The 18,463-nt window shown below is 38.2% G+C and overlaps 1 protein-coding gene across 1 annotated transcript in view; it reads right to left on the reverse strand.

Moving 5' to 3' along the window:
- LOC120807313 (receptor-type tyrosine-protein phosphatase gamma-like) overlaps window positions 1–18,463 on the reverse strand; it is a 207,253-nt gene that overhangs the window by 178,897 nt on the left and 9,893 nt on the right. The window contains exon 3 of the mRNA XM_040159103.1: window positions 16,115–16,263. Coding sequence (XP_040015037.1) covers window positions 16,115–16,263 — 149 coding nt within the window. The remainder of the gene's footprint in view (window positions 1–16,114; window positions 16,264–18,463) is intronic.

The following is an 18,463-nucleotide window of genomic DNA, read 5'->3' on the forward strand; positions in this document are numbered from 1 at the left end:
TCTAACTTTTCGAGTAAAATTTTGTTCCAATTTTGGCTGCCCTGCCAGTGAACAAGTAATATCTGTATATTTTACTTACCAGTCTCCTCCCTATATCTGCTCAAATGTGTTTATACTGTCATGGACTGCTCCACATCACTGTGCATGCCTTTGCTGATGTGATAATTGAGTTGTTTTATTATTATTTGTCAGACAGTTGTTGTATTTCTCATAATTGTGAGTCAAAGAGTTTAAACATCTACATCACAGTTTGTGGAAGCTCACCATTCATTTTTGGCTTCAATGTGGAAAAAACACACAGACAAACACACACACACACATACTACAGGCGCTGATAGAAACAAACAGTTTGCATGCAGAGCTTTGTAGAAAAATAGTGTGAAGAAATGAACACTGCAACCCAGTGTTATCATTATTCATCTAATGATTAAGGGGCCAGGATTTTCTTTCCATTTCCCACGCAGCAAAGGTTGATGGGAACTAAAATCCCATTCATCAATGACAAATCTTTATCTGTGATACCTGCAGCAAAGCAAAGACAGGAAGTGTGTGTATATATGTGTGAATGAGTGCACAACCTCCCCCAATCCACACACACACACATACCCCGCCTGTGCTCTCAGCCCCCTATCGTGTGTTAATTTACAGTGCCTTTCTTATCTAGGCAGGTGGGTAAAAGCTGGCAGAACAAGTTCTGGAGCCACACACACACTCGGCCCTTCCCCCACCTTATTTTCAACCTTAGCTCCTCTCGTTTATCACATCTGGGAGGCTTGGGAGGAGGTCGAGATAAAAATGAGCCTTGGCAAGAGTTGGTCAGACAGAATGGATAGCGTAGCTCCTCAGCCAGCTATCCCTGATTGCATTTTCACCTGCTCTGGGGGGGTGGACAGGTGAGGTCCTATAATGGAAAGTAGCCTTAGACATATATACTGGTATGCTGATACACTGGGGCTGATATTTTAATAAATATCAATGTGGTCAATCTATAAGGCAGGTGAATGGTTCCAGAGTTCATGACTGATTTCGTATTTATGGTGGAATCGACTCATATCACACTTGCCGTTGCAAAATCCTTGACATGAACTTAAGTGGCACTTTGATGAGATTCCTGCTGAGGCGTTTGAGTTTTTTATGTTCCATGTAGTTGTTGGTACTGTAATAAGAATTTCAGTACTTATGTATTTAGTTAAAACTAACCAGGGTCCAGCAGTCATGGATACCAGTTGAAAGCGATGTTGGGACAACAAAAATCAAGATTGTTTAAATATGTCTCTTCTTTCTTTCTGTTCAGAATGTATACTCTCTGTACTACAGATAATGGAATTGGCTTTATGAGTTGCTAAAATTTTATACAGTGTCTTCAGAAAATATTCAGACCCCTTAACTTCTTGCACAGTTTATTGCGCTGTAGATTTAAGTTTAAATCTGGTCCATCAATCTGCAATCAAAGAATGACAGTGAAAACATGTTTTTAAATTTTTTTGAAAATGTATTAAAAATTAAATATTGAAATCTTTGATTTACAAAAGTATTCAGACACTTTGCTGTGGCATGCCCAATTGTGGTTAAGGTCATCCTCTTTCTATAATTATCCTTTACATGTGTGTAGAAGTTGATTGGAATCCTATGGCAATTTGGATTGATTGGGCACAGTTTAGAAAAGTACACATCTGTGTACACAAAGTCCCACAATTCACACTGAAAGTCAGGACAAAAACCAAACCATGAAGTCCAAGAAACTCTCAGTAGACCTCTGCGATAAATTGTGGCAAGGCATAGATCAGGGCAAGGTTATAAAACCATTTCTAAAGCTTTGAGTGTTCCGAGCAACATAGTGGCCTGAGTAATTGTGAAATGGAATACGTTTGTAACCACCAGGACAACAAGGACCTGAAGCATACAGCCAAGATAATGCTGGAACGACCTTGGGACAAGTCTCTGACTGTCCTTAAATGGCCCATCCAAAGCCCAGACTTAGATCCAATAGAACATCTGTGGAGAGAACTGAAGATGGCAGTTCACAGATGCTTCACATCCAGTCTGACGGCGCCACCCTAACCCAAACCCAAATCCAGGGATGCAAACCTTGTAGAAATTTACCGAAGGAGACTGTAATTGCTGCCAAAGAGGCTTTTACAAAGTACTGAATTAAGGATCTGAATACTTTTGTAAATTAAAGTTTTTGATTTTTGATAAATTTGTAAACATTTTGAAAAACATGTTTTTTCTTTGTCATTAAGGGCATATACACTCTTTATAAACACTATATAAACACTTTATTAGACACTGTACTAATATTGGGTAGGGCATCCCCTATGTTGCAAGGATTCCAAAATATGTTGGAAACAGTCCTTTGAGATTCTGGTCTATTTGAAATCAAAAATGCCACAGTCAAAATCACTGAGATCACATTTTTTCCCCATTCTGATATTTGATGTGAAAATTAACTGAAGCTCCTGACCTCTGTCTGCTGAATTTTACACATTGCAATGGTGCCACATGATTGGTTAATTGGATAATTGCATGAATATGCAAGTGTACATGTGTTCCTAATAAAATGCTTGCCGAGTGTACTGTTTACGTATATACACACTGGCTTCAGAAAGTGTTTACCTTTCACTAACGGATAAAACTACTATTCAGTTGTTGTGTTTTTTTATAAATTTGCAGAAAATGATCAAAAATAATACACAGAAATCTCTCATTTACAAAGGGATAAATCTACAACACAATAAAGTGTGCAAAACGTGAAAGGGTCTGATTACTTTATGAAGCCACTGTATATAAAGAGATAATCCCAACCAAGCACTCACTATACAGTATGTTTATATATAGATTGCATATATGTCTACAGTGTATGTAAACAAAAAAATACTAGTTTCTATTTTGTGGCAGGCGTCCAGTATGATGGTATGTCATGAATCAGTGAATCACTTAATCAGTCCTCAAGGTATGTTAAACAGCCTCCAGTATATACTACATGTAGAGTACTAGCTCTTAAGACAGACTGAATGACATCTTAAATAGTCTAAAATATATTTTCTACTATACTTCAAACAAAGAAAGCCCTAAGTGGTCTGTTTTTCCACTGTTAGTTGTTCCACCTTTGACCTGGCTTGACAATTTAGGATCAACCCCACAAACTCCTGGTTGAGAATACATCTGGGTGAATTCATACATTTTTGACTTTTAATGTAAGGCACAAAACGGTGTAATGAGACTGTACAGGACACAGGGTTGTGCATACCCACACACAGGAGCTGCTGGGTGACACACTCCAGCTAGAGATGTGTGCTGTGCTGCCTGGCAGTGCTGTGCTTGGCATATTAACCAGAGCATTACTGTTTAAAACAGCAGGTAGGGGAGAAGTGGAACCCTACTTCATCATGCCATTCAAGGCCCTATTAGGCTACAATTACTAAATGGCAAGGCTGGTAAATTGTACATCATTCATGTGGAGAATTCAGATAAAGCATAAGAACAATTCTCTTACCACTGCCCACTGGAACGGAGTGAGCTGCTGAGAGGTACCAGGCAGAGTGAAAAGGAAAGGAAATGGAAAGAATTGAATGGAAAAACGCAAGAGTAGGAGAGGAAAGGGAATGTGAGGGGAAAGAAAAAAGGTAAATAAAAGAACAGAAGGAAAATGTAAGTACAATTCACAGAAAAGAATGGGAAAAAATAGAGAATAGGGGAAAAGAAATAAAAAGAAAGCAAAGAAATAGCAAAGAGTCTATGGAAAGGTAAGAAAAAGAAAGTGAAGGAAATGTTGCAATTCCTCTCAAAAACTATAGACTGGATTTTTATGAAATCTGCTGTGGATATTTATATCATCAGAGAAGGAATCATATTGTTGTTGGTGAAGAACTATCAATTTAAAACCACTATTATGACATGATTACACAAGGATTATCTAACTATAAAGGGAGGAAACTCTGTCTGTCTGTCTGTATTCAAATTTTCTAGACAACCACTCATCCGATTGATTTCAAACTTTGCAGGTATATTGCTGAAGATCCAAGGAAGTGAAGAATCAACTGTGAAATTTTTTGGAGGAGCATTTCTTGAGAAAGCTTCAAACATTGCTTTTCTATATGTTACTTGACATGAAGAAAAAGGTGGAACTACACTATGAGGGCAGTGCAGCACCTGGACAAATTATAGCAATTTAAAGCAGGTACATGTTTCATTCCCCCCCACGCGTGTGGGTTTTCTTAAGGGTTCAAGGGTTTCTTAAAATCCTGGCATCAGCGACAGCACTTTCTACTTTCTACGGTGCAGAACAGCCAACTCCAAAAATGACGTGTGTACTCTAGCATTGCTAGGGGACACAACTATATTGTGGCAGGAGTATTGCTCAGGACCCAAGGAAGTGCAGTTTCATGTATGAGGTTGTTTGGATGATGCTCTCAAGAAAACTGCAAGCTGGATTTATGCAGGTAAGGAACAAGCATGTACCAACAGGCACATTATGAAGACTGCACTGCAGTAGTAAGAATCCAAAGTGCAGATCGTCACGAAATGTGTGAAAATGAGATTCAGTCAGGCTTCCATCAGGATGAAATGCATGAACTTTCCTCTATACCACCCTCTAGACAAATACAAAACATTTGTACCTCTAAGAAGATGAACTATTATTTATATTTGATTTTTATTTTAGCAAAACAACCAGCTAATTCATTCTGTCCAGCACAGTCATATCATGGGGCTACTGACAGTGATTTAGACTCATCCTCCTCTTATTATTCTTCTTCTTCCTCCTCCTCCTATTCTTCATCTTATTATTACTGCTATGATGACTGTTATAATTCATTGTAGATCTGTCCTCACTCTCTTCATTGTATAACAACAAAGCCAACATAACAGGTCTGTGAGGCTGTACTTAGGAACATTGGAGTTGTTCTTAATTTTGCATGTTAGCACACAAATGTAAACAGCCACTAAACACAAAGTTCAGCTGAGGCTGATGGGACTCATTAGTTCTGCACGGTTTTGATCATAAACCAAAATATATGGCAAACTGAAATTCTGACCTGATGATTTTTGCTAGCTGAAAAGCCAGTGGGTCAACAAAGTTATTACAGTTCGTCATCTCTGAACTATGAATGTCTGCAATAAATTTCCACTGATTTTAAGGATATTTTACTAAATGTCAACCTGCTAGAGGCGCTGCAGGATCACTAAAGTCATTGGGATACAGCCTCTGGGAACCATGAATGCTTTTGACAAATTGACATGGTAATCCGTTCAATATTTTTCATGACATTTTAGTCAGAACCTAAAAGTGGTGAAAAAGTGACAGTGACATCCCTATAGCCATGTTGGTAGCATGGCTAAATATGCAAAAATAAAAACAGTATGTACTGTACGGTCATATGGTCACTGGTTAGGAATTTTCGACACTTAAAGAGTGATTACTTGAAAATGAAATATGTCTCTTACAAAGGCATATTCACGTACAGGACTCTAAAATTTCATATTCATATCTACCCAACACACAACATATGCCTACAGAACTACAGAACTCTGGATATGTGTCTGTGCCTTCTCTCAAGATTTCATGAACATTAAGAAGTTCAACTTTTGCCATCCTAACCAGCTGGGAAAACCACACCTCACATCACATAAACATTGAATTCAGGTCAGCTGAAAAGGGAACAGTTAACAACTGGCCTCAAGTAATGAATCATTTCTAGAATACCTTCACTATAGTACCAGCACCCCACAATGATTAAACAAGATTAGGAGGAGACAAGTAAGTATGTCTTCATTTCTCAGTTAGATTGACTTGGATTCAATTTATTGCACACGCAGATTCTATATAAGCAGTTTTTTCTTGATCTCTTCAATCCTGGTAAATCATCATGCTATGAAAACAGGCAAAACACAGAAGTTTAATTTACATTCTAGCATAGATTCAAATATTTCCTCAAAAAAATCTGCCAGTATGAAGTTGGGGAAATATGCATTAAATGATGCACAAGACATTTAGTATATTTTTATTAATAGAACAATATAAAAACATGTCATATGTCATATTTCACTGAACACAATAATTCAGCTCAGTATACAGGTGAGGTGTTGTTTTCTGCTTTGTCATTTCAGCCTGTTGCACCTCCACTGTTGCCATTAGTGCAGCTGCAGGGTCGTCAGATGGAAGCCGCCGTTCCCCGGATGTTTCGCCCCCTATAGCAGTACATCTCCCAGCGAGGGGGCCGTGGTGTATTGGGTTGTCTCCCCGCCACCCCCTGCAGCTGCCTTTACAGGGGTGTTGGCCCCCAACCATTGCTCTTCCTCCGGAGCCACAGTGAGTAGCTGGCTTTCTCTTCGTCCTCTCCCAGTTCCTACACATCTTTTTGCATCTTTTTACATCTGTTTGCCCCTGTCATGCCAGCACCACGGAGCAGTTGGACTACTGCTTTGTTGATCTGACCTCCACGGGGTTAAACCTACCTTTCCAGCCAGCTTCATGGCACTCAGCTGCCAGCTCTGAGTACTTGAGTTGCTTCCTTTCATGGGTTGCTGTCATGCCCTCTTTCCAGGGGATGGGAAGCTCAATCATGAGGACCCTTTTCTCCACTGCAGACCACATGACGATGTCTGGCTGAAGAGTGGTTGTAGTGATCTTTCTCAGGTCCTTCTGAGGTCCACCAACATCTGCCACTCTTTTCCAGGTCTGAATATGGCATTCCTCTCTTGTGCAGGTGCTTGGAATGTGCTGCCTGGCTTGACGAACACCGTTAGGGTAGGCTTTGCTGTTTCTGGGGTGCTGTTTGCTGCTACCATGCATCTCTCCTGGACCTCAGCCAGCTAAGCCAGGACTAGATCATGGTGCCACCTGAAGCATCCCTGGGTCAGCGCCACCTTGCATCCTGATAACATGTGCTGGAGGCTTGCCTTGATGTTGTTACACAGCAGGCGGCCTACTTCACTTCCAAACCACTGGGTGAGATTCCAGCGGCATGGGAGGCCGCCCTTAACAGGAAGCTGAGTTTGGATTGTGGCGTCTTCCAAATAAAAAGAAACCACTTTCAGATGTAGTGGTTTGCTAGGCTATCCATCCTGCAGATTTTATCAGATTTTTGGCAGGCAGGCAGATGGCTTCAATAGATCTTTGCCAGGCCCTCCATAAGTTGTTGCTTGGCTAGCTTCCCCATTTGCCTGTCGGACAAGTCTTTGGTGTACAGCCTCCCGAGGCTTTTGAGTGGTTTTTCGGCCAGCCATGGGATGGGCTCTCTTCCAGTGACAAAGATGGTCTTGTCTTGCAGCACTCCTTTCCTTATCGACAGACTACTTGACTTTGTAGCCTTGATCTTCATTTTTGCCCATGTGATCAGTTAATCAAAGCAATTGAGGAGTCCTGCCGTGCCATCTGAATGATGCTTGTGATGTCATCCATGGGGCTCCTGAGGGTTGGGGATGGAAAACCCTCAGGATGGAAAATAAAATCTTCCCCTCAACATTCAACAAAGCAATGCTTCTGAACTGGTTGATGACATGGGGGTTCTGCTATAAAATTATATCTTTTTTCTTTTATTTATTTATTACAACATTTACAGTTAGGTTCATAAGTATTTGGACATTGACACAATTTTCATAATTTTGCCTCTGTACACCACTACAATGGATCTGAAACAAAGCCATCAAGGTGTTAATGAAGTGCAGACTTTCAGTTTTAATTCAAGGGGTTTTACAATATTGTTGCATTAACCATTTAGGAATTACAGACATTTTATTCATACTCTCTCATTTTCAGAGGCTCAAAAGTAATTGGACGAGTGACTGACAATCAGCTTCATGGCCAGGTATGGCCTGTTCCCTCATTATTTCATGACAAACTAAACAGATAAAAGGTCTGGAGTTGATTCCAAGTTTTGAATTTGCATTTGGTAGATGTTAATGAGAACTTTCAATATGCAGTCCAAAGAGATGTTGATGCAAATGAAGGAGGCCATCATTAGGCTGTAAAAACAAAGCTAACCTATCAGACAGATAGCAGAAAACTTTAGGAGTGGCCAATTCCAAAATTTGGTACATTCTTAAAAAGAAGGTATTCACTGGTGAGCTCAGCAACACCAAAAGACCTGGAGGACCACGGAAGACAACTAAAGTGGATGATTGCAGAGTTCTTTCCTTGGTGAAGAAAAACTCCATCACAACATCTAGCCAGGTGAAGAACATTCTCAAGGAGGTATGTCACTGTCAAAGTCTACAATCCAGAGACACCTTCATGAATGTAAATACAGAGTGTTTACCACAAGGTGCCAACCACTGGTAATACTCAAGAACAGAAAGGCCAGATTAGACTTTTCATGAAACCCTCTAAAAAAGCCTGCCCAGTTCTGGAACAAGATTCTTTGGACAGATGAACCCAAGATGAACTTGTACCAGCATGATGGGAAGAGAAGAGTATGGAGAAGAAAAGGAACAGCTCATTATTTAAAGCATACCATATCATCTGTCAAACATGGTGGAGGCAGTATTATGGCATGGGCATGTGGGGCTGCTAATGGAACTGAGTCACTGGTGTTTAATAATGATGTTACTGCTGTGTATAGCTCTATACTATTTGCTCAGATTCAGCCAAATGCTGCAAAACGGATAGAATGGTGCTTCACAGTACAGATGGATAATGACCTGAAAAACCATGAAAGCAACCAAAGAGCTCCTCAAGGTAAAGAAATTGAGTATTCTTCAATGGCAGAGTCAGTCACTTGACCTCAACCCAATTGAGCATACTTTTCACTTACTGAAGACAAAACTGCAGGCAGAAAGATCTACATACAAGCAGGGCAAAGGCATAGAAAGTTGCCTTTGCCCTGCTTGTTTGTGGCAAAGAAATGGAATATTCTTCAATAATATTCTTCAATGGCCAAGTCAGTCACTTGACCTTAACCCAATTGAGCATGTTCTTCACTTACTGAAGACAAAACTGAAGGCAGAAAGACCCAGAGACAAGCAGTAACTGAAGGCGGCAGCAGGCCTGGAAAAGCATCTCAAAGGAGTCTCTCAACTCAGCCTTTTTTGATGTCCATTGGTTCCAGACTTCAGGCTGTCATTGACTGCAAAGGGTTTTCATCCAAGTATTGAAAATAATCCTCATATTTATAATTATGTTGGTTTGTCAAACTACTTTTGAGCCTCTGAAATTGAGGGAATATGTATAAAAATGGTTGTTGATTTCAGCCATTCCAGTATTCAGGCATTTCTACAACATATATCTCGGCAGTGAAAATCTCAAAACTTCTGCAAATAAAACTGAAGCTATCTGCATGCCTGGCTTTACCCACTGTTGAGGTCACGGAGGTCCAGACCTTTGCACAATGCATAATAAAAGTTGTGAGATAATTGCCTAAAAATAACTCTACTTTGCTCCAGCAAAGATATCATACAACGCCAAGATAACTGGCTTCTCATCTGATCACGAGACTCATTGCTTGTATGTGGATGGGTGGAGTGAATTATCTTGTTGTTACTACAAAATCTTTACTCAACACGGTGCTGAATTGGCCAAAGTGTGATACAGGTAACTAGAGAATTTAAAAAACGGACCACTTGTAGTTCAGTGTCATTCATCCTCAGACATCATCTGACGAACAGCTCCTGTGTGGTCATGCTATGTTCATCTGTGGCCATCCATCATAATGCTGACTAGATAGTTTCACTTGAGTGAACGAATTTGCTGGCTATGTAGCTAACATTAGTTCCATCCATCCAATGTCAGGCTGATAAACTTTCAAGGAAAGTTGAAATACTTTTCTTTTGATTCAGTTTGTGTAAAGGGTTGAAAAGCATGTTAAAATGAGATACCCCCATATAATTTTATTTAGGATTATTTTAGCGGAGGCTGGTAAAATTTGCACATAAATATTAATTGACCCTGTACTTTCTTCACTCACAGACAAAAATGAAAAGACTGCATCTATAAACGCTGAGCTTTGGGAAGGGAAGGGATTTGGGGTCAAGAAGAGGAGACTGAGAGAAAAAGAAAGAGAGAAGGTGATGGAGATGGAGATGGGAGAAGAAGAGTAGATACTGCCCACTGTGCCCAAGACCGGATTATCATTATGTCCCTGTGCTTTTCAATGCAAACAAAACCTGACTGACCTGATCACATTCAAACAGTGTACACCTCATTACCAAAGAGATATGCGAAATATATGAGATGTATGAGATATATGCTCTTTTTAATTACAGTGAAACATATAGGCATAATTTAATGACAACACAAACCTAACATAATTACAGTGTCATAATATAGTATTATTGTATTAATATATTATTTTATAAAAGACATTTTGCTTATGTTTATGTACTGCTTGAGACACATTTCTATAATTCAAATCCAAGGCTAACCATAGCCTTATTGTTATCCAATTTTTGTGATCAAAACGTCTTAAAATACACATATGTAGTTCAGGGCAATCAAAATTTTTTCAGGGGGGCATGCCCCCCAGCAAATTCAGTTTTTGGACCTCAGTATTTCTAAAACCCTGCATATACCCATGTATGCATGTCAGGATATCACAGCTTTAAATGGAAAAAAATATTTTATTGTGATTATACATGTTTGAGATGAACACCCTTTTTGACTTTGTGTTGTCTACTATCTGCAGACTGTAGATAGGGGTGCATGGATGCATGCATGTGTGTCCATATATTAGTTTTCCATTTTCTCCCTGCAGAGATAACATTGTGCAATGTAGCGGACAGGCAATAAGATTGAACCAGGGGAACAGCTATCAAAGTGTGGCCCTCACTGCTGATGCTTTGGCTGTATGAACCACCATCAGAAACCACACTGAGAGAGCTTTACAGTCTGATCATGTGAATTTTCCCTTGTCAATGCACATACAGGTAACAGATGTTTTTGTACACTGAAAACAATCAAATTCTGTATAAGAATATTGTCAAGACATTTTCAGTGATTTACACATTAATTTGGTGAAAGTCTCATTTAAAAAAGATGATAAAACTGCGAAAATAAAAGTAATACCATTTTATTAAATCAGCAATACTTCTCTGTGTTTTTGCATTGATTATGTTATGCGGTCCAATCCAGGCTCAGAGGTGTTACAATTTTGATTTCTTGATCTTAACTAAGTTTTATTTATTTATTTTTTTAATCTAAATGGTTGCATTCTCGCCTGAAAAGATACCAAAACTTAGTAAAGTTTCACTAAGTAGTTTCCCCAACATATAGATTTAATATTTAACATTTAGATTTAACATTTAACATTTAGATGACTATTCATTTGATGAGCCTGAGAACTCATATTTGTACCTCAGTAACCTACTGGTTGTAACTGACTCAGCTGGTAGCCAACATTCCTCAGTGGACAACTCACATTCCTACCTCAGAAACCCAATGGATATGCAACTGACTTTGCCGGTCATTAAAAATGCTAGGCTGCCCACTAACATTCCTAGGCTAACTGCTAGCATTCTTAGGCTTGCCACTAGCATACCTAAGCTAGCTCAAAAACGGACATGGAAATGTGGCTTGTGATTTTCACAGTAAAAGCTGTCTTGTATCTGGTCTCCCTGAACACTAGTAAATGGAAGAAGTTTGACTAGATCAACTTTATTGATTGTCTGTCATATAAACGAAAACCTGACGTTTCAGAAGTTGTAGATATGGATTCATATATACAGTATGTCACGATTCGTACTACATCAATAAGACAGTCATTGTTTAACCCTCAAATGCATGGAGTGGATTTTCAAATACTCACAGAGCTAGGGCCACTAGTCACGTGTCACTTATACACACCAGATTAACCCATACTTTCAAATCATATTCATTCACCTTTTCAGAGCATATTATTAAAAATACCAAACAATCTTAATTATGTTTTTCTTTCATTTATAAAATTTTACATTTTATATTTATAGATATCAGGGAAAATGTTTTTTTTCCCCCAGATTCATCAATATTTCTCAGTGTAGACTGATGTGTTTCATGTTTATACCGTCTTATCTTAAGTACAGCCCTTCTGCTATCATCAAGACCATCCAATATCAAAGAAAATTCTGCTCTGCACTAAACCTATAACCAAGGTACTGCACCATCATGTTGCTGTAACAACAATCCATTAAAAACATAATTAACTAAATTACTTGGAACATTATTGAATTGTTTGATGTTGTAGCAGTTGAAGATGTAATGGACTTTTAACCTCTTCATGGATATACTGTCTCTCTGTGTCAGTATGTTTGGTTCTAGGTAGAGAAGACATAGCTGAACAGAATTTAAAAGTGCTCTTTGAGGGCATCTGGAGTTGCTTTAGGTTCCTTGAAGCTGCTTCCCCTCTCATTCGAAAGGCTTCTTCAGTTATAACTAACTAACTGAAGAAGTCTTTTGGATGAAACATCTTCAAGAACCTCAAGCAAATCCAGCTGCCTTCATAGACATGACCTGGATGGCTGAGAATCTTCTCAGACATATAGCTGAAGAGAAGTGGCTCTGACTGGTGCATGTTTATGTCACGATTATGTCCACAAGTCACCATAATCAAAACTTTCTAAGAAATACTTACCCTAAACATGGTTACTTTTTTACTGCTTTGTTATATGTAGGACTGTCACACATATTACCTGTGTGTGTTTTCAGCTTGGCCCAAAGTAAACAAATACATTCATAGAAGACAATCGAGACTGACCACATCGTGGTGTTGTTCATCAGTTATATAGAAAACAGACGTGATAGAGATCCATGTGACCTAAGCGAACGTTCATCTGTGTAACTTAGTGTAACTTCCGGTCTCCACTGTTGTTTATATGCATACTTACTTGTTATTTACAAGCAAACAAAAAGATAAATTCTAACAGCAGGTCAGCTATGTACTGAGTAACAGACTCACTTAGGTTACGCTGGCAGTTACTTGGAATTAATTAATTGGGAAGTGTGCCAACTAGGTTGTGTTCATTTTCACTATATCATTAGTATCACATAGCATAGCCCTTTCTAGGAACCAACCTAAGAAATTACAGTTACCTTACAGTTCCGATCTAGGAAATAGTAACAATAATAATAGTAATAACAGTATAATAAATCATAAATCATCGGGACTGCAAAAAAATGTTATCCTAAGTATTAGTGCTAATTTCTATTTTAAGCAACTAATTTCGATTCTACATTACATTTTGATATTCACTGAGTCAGACATTACTTTGAATGCCAGCTTTATCAATGACATTGAACAAAAATAAGATTATGTGGGCTTGTGCATGATCATGTATATCAATCTGATTGAATTTTTTTTGCAAATTTAAAATCTTGCCATGACAACTCATTGGTTGAAAAGGGAATTCTGGGCACGTCAGTCATATCAAGGACTGTATAAATGAAAAGTTGCATTACAGGAATCCAGAACTTATGGTAAGGAACCTGGACAGTGACTGGAGTAATTTTAGACTTTTGCAGTGTTTAAAAAGGCTTTTAAAATGTCTCTTTGGTAATAATTAGAGCTCGATCAATTAATTGGTTGGCCAATTTATCGATATTGGTCTATCACTGATATATTAGTCTCTTCGTATATGTTGTCTGATACGCACAAATATAAAAACTGTTTTTATAGAACCTAATGCATAAAAAGATGCTTGGGGTAATTTAGAAATGGTGTCATCACATATTTTGTCCAGCAGAGCCCACTCCAACACCAGTGTTTAGCAGCACTGTCTGCAGCACATGTAACAGAGTATGCATCACAGATGAGCAGAAGGTGGTGCAGAGTCAACTCTAACATATATATGTATATGTGTTCATATATGTACACATTTGGGGAATATCAGCCAATTTATCAACATAGACATTTTTTTATTCCCTAAATTCACTATTCTCATTGGCTCCAAAAATCCCGTGTTGGTTGGGTACTATTAATAATTAAACTTTCCAAATATCTACAACCCCAAGCTTCATAACATTTTATCTGGAAATAAAATTAACAAATGTGGACAAAACATCTGTACAAAATCGTGTCTCTCGAAAGTTTCACTGCAGAAATATCAGGGTCAGTTGTGGCCTTAAAGGAGTCATCTCAGCTAAGCCATTCTGCCAATATTAGATCTGGCAGAAGACAGAGGTGTGTGTGTGTGTGTGTGTGTGTGTGTGTGTGTGTGTGTGTCTCGAGAAATAGTATAGTTGAGTGAGAGGCTAAGTCGATATGAGAAAAAAGACTTGATTTTCACTGGAACTTCATAAAACTGCTACATGGAAACTTTTCCTTGCACTGGTCTCATGGTTAAATCAATTGTGAGGGCATATTATAAATCTAGCAATTTAAAAACACAGACTGAGAAAGCTTCGCTCTGCATTCATATAGGAGGTTTTGTGTTTTCAGCAAAATCTTTGAATTCCTCACCTGGCAAGCAATATTTCTAAACTGAATAGAGAGGATAAATGCATCACTTCAATACTGGGCTATCTCAACCACTTTGACAGAGGCACCTTAATGCAACTTTGTGGAAAGGTTTGAGAGAAAAAAAAAAGAGTTTGGAGGGGAAGGAGAAGATTACAATATGAAGCTGATCTGTAAGCGTGCTGATCAGCGAAATGTCAAATACATATTCATCTGTTTGGCCAGCCATAGCAAAGAAGCAGTGTTCTAGAAAAGGTCCAAACAGAGAGGTGGCTGACATTTCAGTATTCAAGAGACTGACAGCTGCACATACACAAAATGCAAATATACACACACACACCCATACTCACACATTTTTACATTTTTTACTCATTTATACACTTGACATATTGCAAAGAGTTTAGTTGGTAGAAGCTGAAGCTGGACGCTAAAATAGTGTCTCTTCATTCGAAAAATCAAGTTTGATAATAACTGGTCTTTACAGGCAAGACTATTCACTAGTTGTTGGGTTATGCCACCTGTATATTGTTTTTCTTGAATTTATTTACAGGGCTTTAATATTGGCTAAATGTTCTTTACCAACTTTATTCGCATAGTTTATTACCCATACACAAAAACGAAAATGAGGATTCCCACTATTTTAAAGAAATCATTACACACAATATTTGCTTGAACCTAAAGACAAATCCATGTATGTATATATAAGACTGGCATTTAAACTAATATGTTTATTTTGAATATCATTTAGAAGAGTTAGGTTTATCTAGGTATGCTAATGATGAAACTGCAGGGCTATTCCAAAGAAGTGGATGAACATCTTCTCAATTTGGCCAACTTTCTCTTCAATTAACGAATGTAGCAAGCAAAGAACAGCTGATTTCAGTTTTGGGAATTAAATTTGCCCAATCTGTAATGGACTGAGACTGAATTATGAACACTCACAGTGACCTTTGACATATGTTTAATAAAAATAATTTTATAATTTTACTGAATTGCTGCCACACACACACACACACACACACACACACACACACACACACACACACACACACACACACACACACACACACAAACAAACTCATTAAAAAAACATTTTCGGGGATAATGGGAATTCATATGCAACCTAGTCATAACTGTCTTTTAAGCATGGTTAAGTTCAGACATGTTAAACCCAATTGGTTAAGGTCAAGGTTGTACACTGTGTTGTATTACGCATATGCCTATTTTCTGACACAAAATATGATAATTAGCAAAAAGATTAAAGTAAAATTTCTTAAAATTTTGGAGCCTATTCTGCTAGTCTGTGAGCTAAAATCAAGGGTCAGTGTAACTGCTATGAAGCATTTGCAAACAGTAACACCTGTTATCTTAACAGGGTTATTTTATATATGATTTAATAGGACAGCACTGAGGACTTGACTCTTCCAGGCGTGTGGTGATCAACGCCATAATGAAGGTTGAAGCCAAGGAACTGTTCTTAGATGCACTGTTCTTAGATCCTCTAATGGCCACTAGATGCTATGTCAGTAAAGTAAACACTGACTGTTTTGGAGTGAATACAACAACACAAAAAAAAACTCTATTGAAACACAATCGTATCTCTTTTTTTTCTGGTTCAGGTTCCAGTAATCTACAAGAGCTCTCCAAACTCACAAAATCTACATCCATATACCCTATCAAAGAAAATTAACTACTTGCTGTCAGATACGATTCATGCCTGGATATGTCAAGGCTTGGTAGATTGAGCTTGCCTCCACAGGATAACGATGGCCGTTGATGCTGTGTTCAGAGCCTTCAGATCCGTTGCTTGGACCCCAATGAAACTCCACTTTTTCTGCTTTAAATCTACCTGGTAGGCCTGCTCCTCGAACAAAGTAATCATCCTTCAACATAATGGCCACTGGAAGAAAGACAGAAGAAAAGAGAAAAACAGAGACAGAGCAAGAAAGAGTGAGCTGTCATACACCCCTGAAAATCTTTTTCAACATACATTGTAGTCATTCCACTCAAAGAAACAGATGACAGAAAATTGTTGATTTGAAGGCAAATTTTCAAAGATTGCTGGAAACGCAATCAAAACTAGTGTGTGAGGACATGTACAGTGTGAAACCTCTTTAAAGTTTGAAGAGACACAGACAAAAGGATGTAATCTGAGGACATGCTAGAGGTAGATATGTGTTTATCTTTTAAATTTGCTTTGAAGAAGACAGGCTCACACAAGACCATTTTCGTTGTTTTCCATCAGCGTCTAAAGCCAGTTCAAATGAGGGGCTTATTTGGCAAGCAAAATTGTTCTCTTCAGCCTCTGCAAATTGCCTTTGCTAAAATAAAGTGAAAATTAAGAGGAGGCCTTATTTTCACATTCACAAATGGCTCTGAAAGGATTGCTGTGTTCCATTAATCAGTGCAGTCGCCTCAAACCCATACTTCATCAGAAGTTCTGTCCCATTTATAGAGGAAGCTCTGGAGTGAAGAGAGTGACCTGGTTCATCATTTCATGAGTCATGAATTATCACATACACCTGATAACACATTAAAAGGGCCCACTTTACATATGCTTATGCCATATCGCAACCAGAAATCTTTAAAGGATAGATTATTGCAACTCTAGTCTTATTTTATAGCTTTGGTCATCATCTCTATCACTTATGATAACTACTATGATAACGATGTGAATTGTGGTGGATGTTTATTGTGGACAGTTTGAGTGATTTTCCCTAATTTTGTCTTCCAAATAAGTTTGGTTTAACTGGAGCTTGTTTACAACCTGTCTGATTTTTTGACTGCTTGTGTTGTCCTTCCCAGACCTTAGTAGTTAACTTGGTGAGAACAATTATCGATAGAAATGATGGCCAAAACCAGAGTCTTAGCCATGATTTTAGAATAATTGAGGTCATTGGTCCTAATTCTCCCGGTATAACCCCACCCACCTAAGAAATTGTGAATCTCCAGAATGTTAGTGTGGTTCTTTATAGGAATATGTAAATATTTTGATATGGATTCTCAGGATAAGAGCTCTTCCACATCAAATAGAATCAGAAAACTTAAACAACCCTACTGCAATCCTAAAACAGATGAGGAAATAATGGAGGAGAGTAAGTGCAACATATGCAGTATGTGACAATGATAAGGGTGTCAAATACAGCATCACACTTTTTTATATCCAGTAAAGTAACTAATGTTGCTCGCTGGTGTTAAGTAAGGTATACACCACTAAATTCTTATTACAGTATTTTTTCCCACAAGAAAACAACCCTGTCTCCTAAAAATTCCATTTCTATACAGCTAAACTACAACAGCAAATATGTCTTGGTTGAAACATAATTGCAACTAGATTATGTTTCCCTTTAATGTAATTAAGAAATGTTGATTTACATATTTCGCAAGTCGCAAATACGTTCATACTGAACATTTCAGTAAGATGTTAACATATAACGTTGTTGTTTTCCTCCAAAATATCTTATCTTGCAGTACGATATCCAGTTGTAGTCACTACAGCATTATTAAATTTTTTTATCGTTATGTTTACACCCTCACACCTTCACAGCACTTGGTTAAGGTTAGGGAGAGATTGTGGTCTGGTTCATTACAGAAAAAGTTCACAGCGACTTCAGACACAACCTGTTTATTTACATCTAACCAAAACCACCATCCTTCCCGAACCTTAACCAACCACTTTTTGCCTAAAACAAACCACAGACAGGGCTGTGAATGCAAACCCCAGTCGCTTTGTACAGCCAACATACAGCCCAACCACTTCCTGGTGACTCTGCTGCCATTAGTAAATGTAACGCTTTGTTTATTAAAAAAATACCTTGCCTCTGAACATAATGCAGCCAGTTATTACGTTTCCTACAAAACATATTTTCTGTTGCAGTTTAGTTGTATAGAAATGTAATTTCTAGGAGACAGGATTGCCCTGAGACAGAGATTTTTGGATGAGCTACTCGGAACTCTAATGGTACAAACTGTTTGTCTTAGCAACAACAGTTCCTTCTTTTTGCATCACTCCTCTGTTTCCTCCTTCACTGTCAGATCATACCTTTTCTACATTTACTTGGAAAAGCTGTAAGATATTAACAGACATGAACTGCCAACCT

Source organism: Xiphias gladius, chromosome 21 (genome assembly GCF_016859285.1).
Source record: "Xiphias gladius isolate SHS-SW01 ecotype Sanya breed wild chromosome 21, ASM1685928v1, whole genome shotgun sequence".
In the NCBI taxonomy this organism is placed as follows: Eukaryota; Metazoa; Chordata; class Actinopteri; order Istiophoriformes; family Xiphiidae; genus Xiphias; species Xiphias gladius.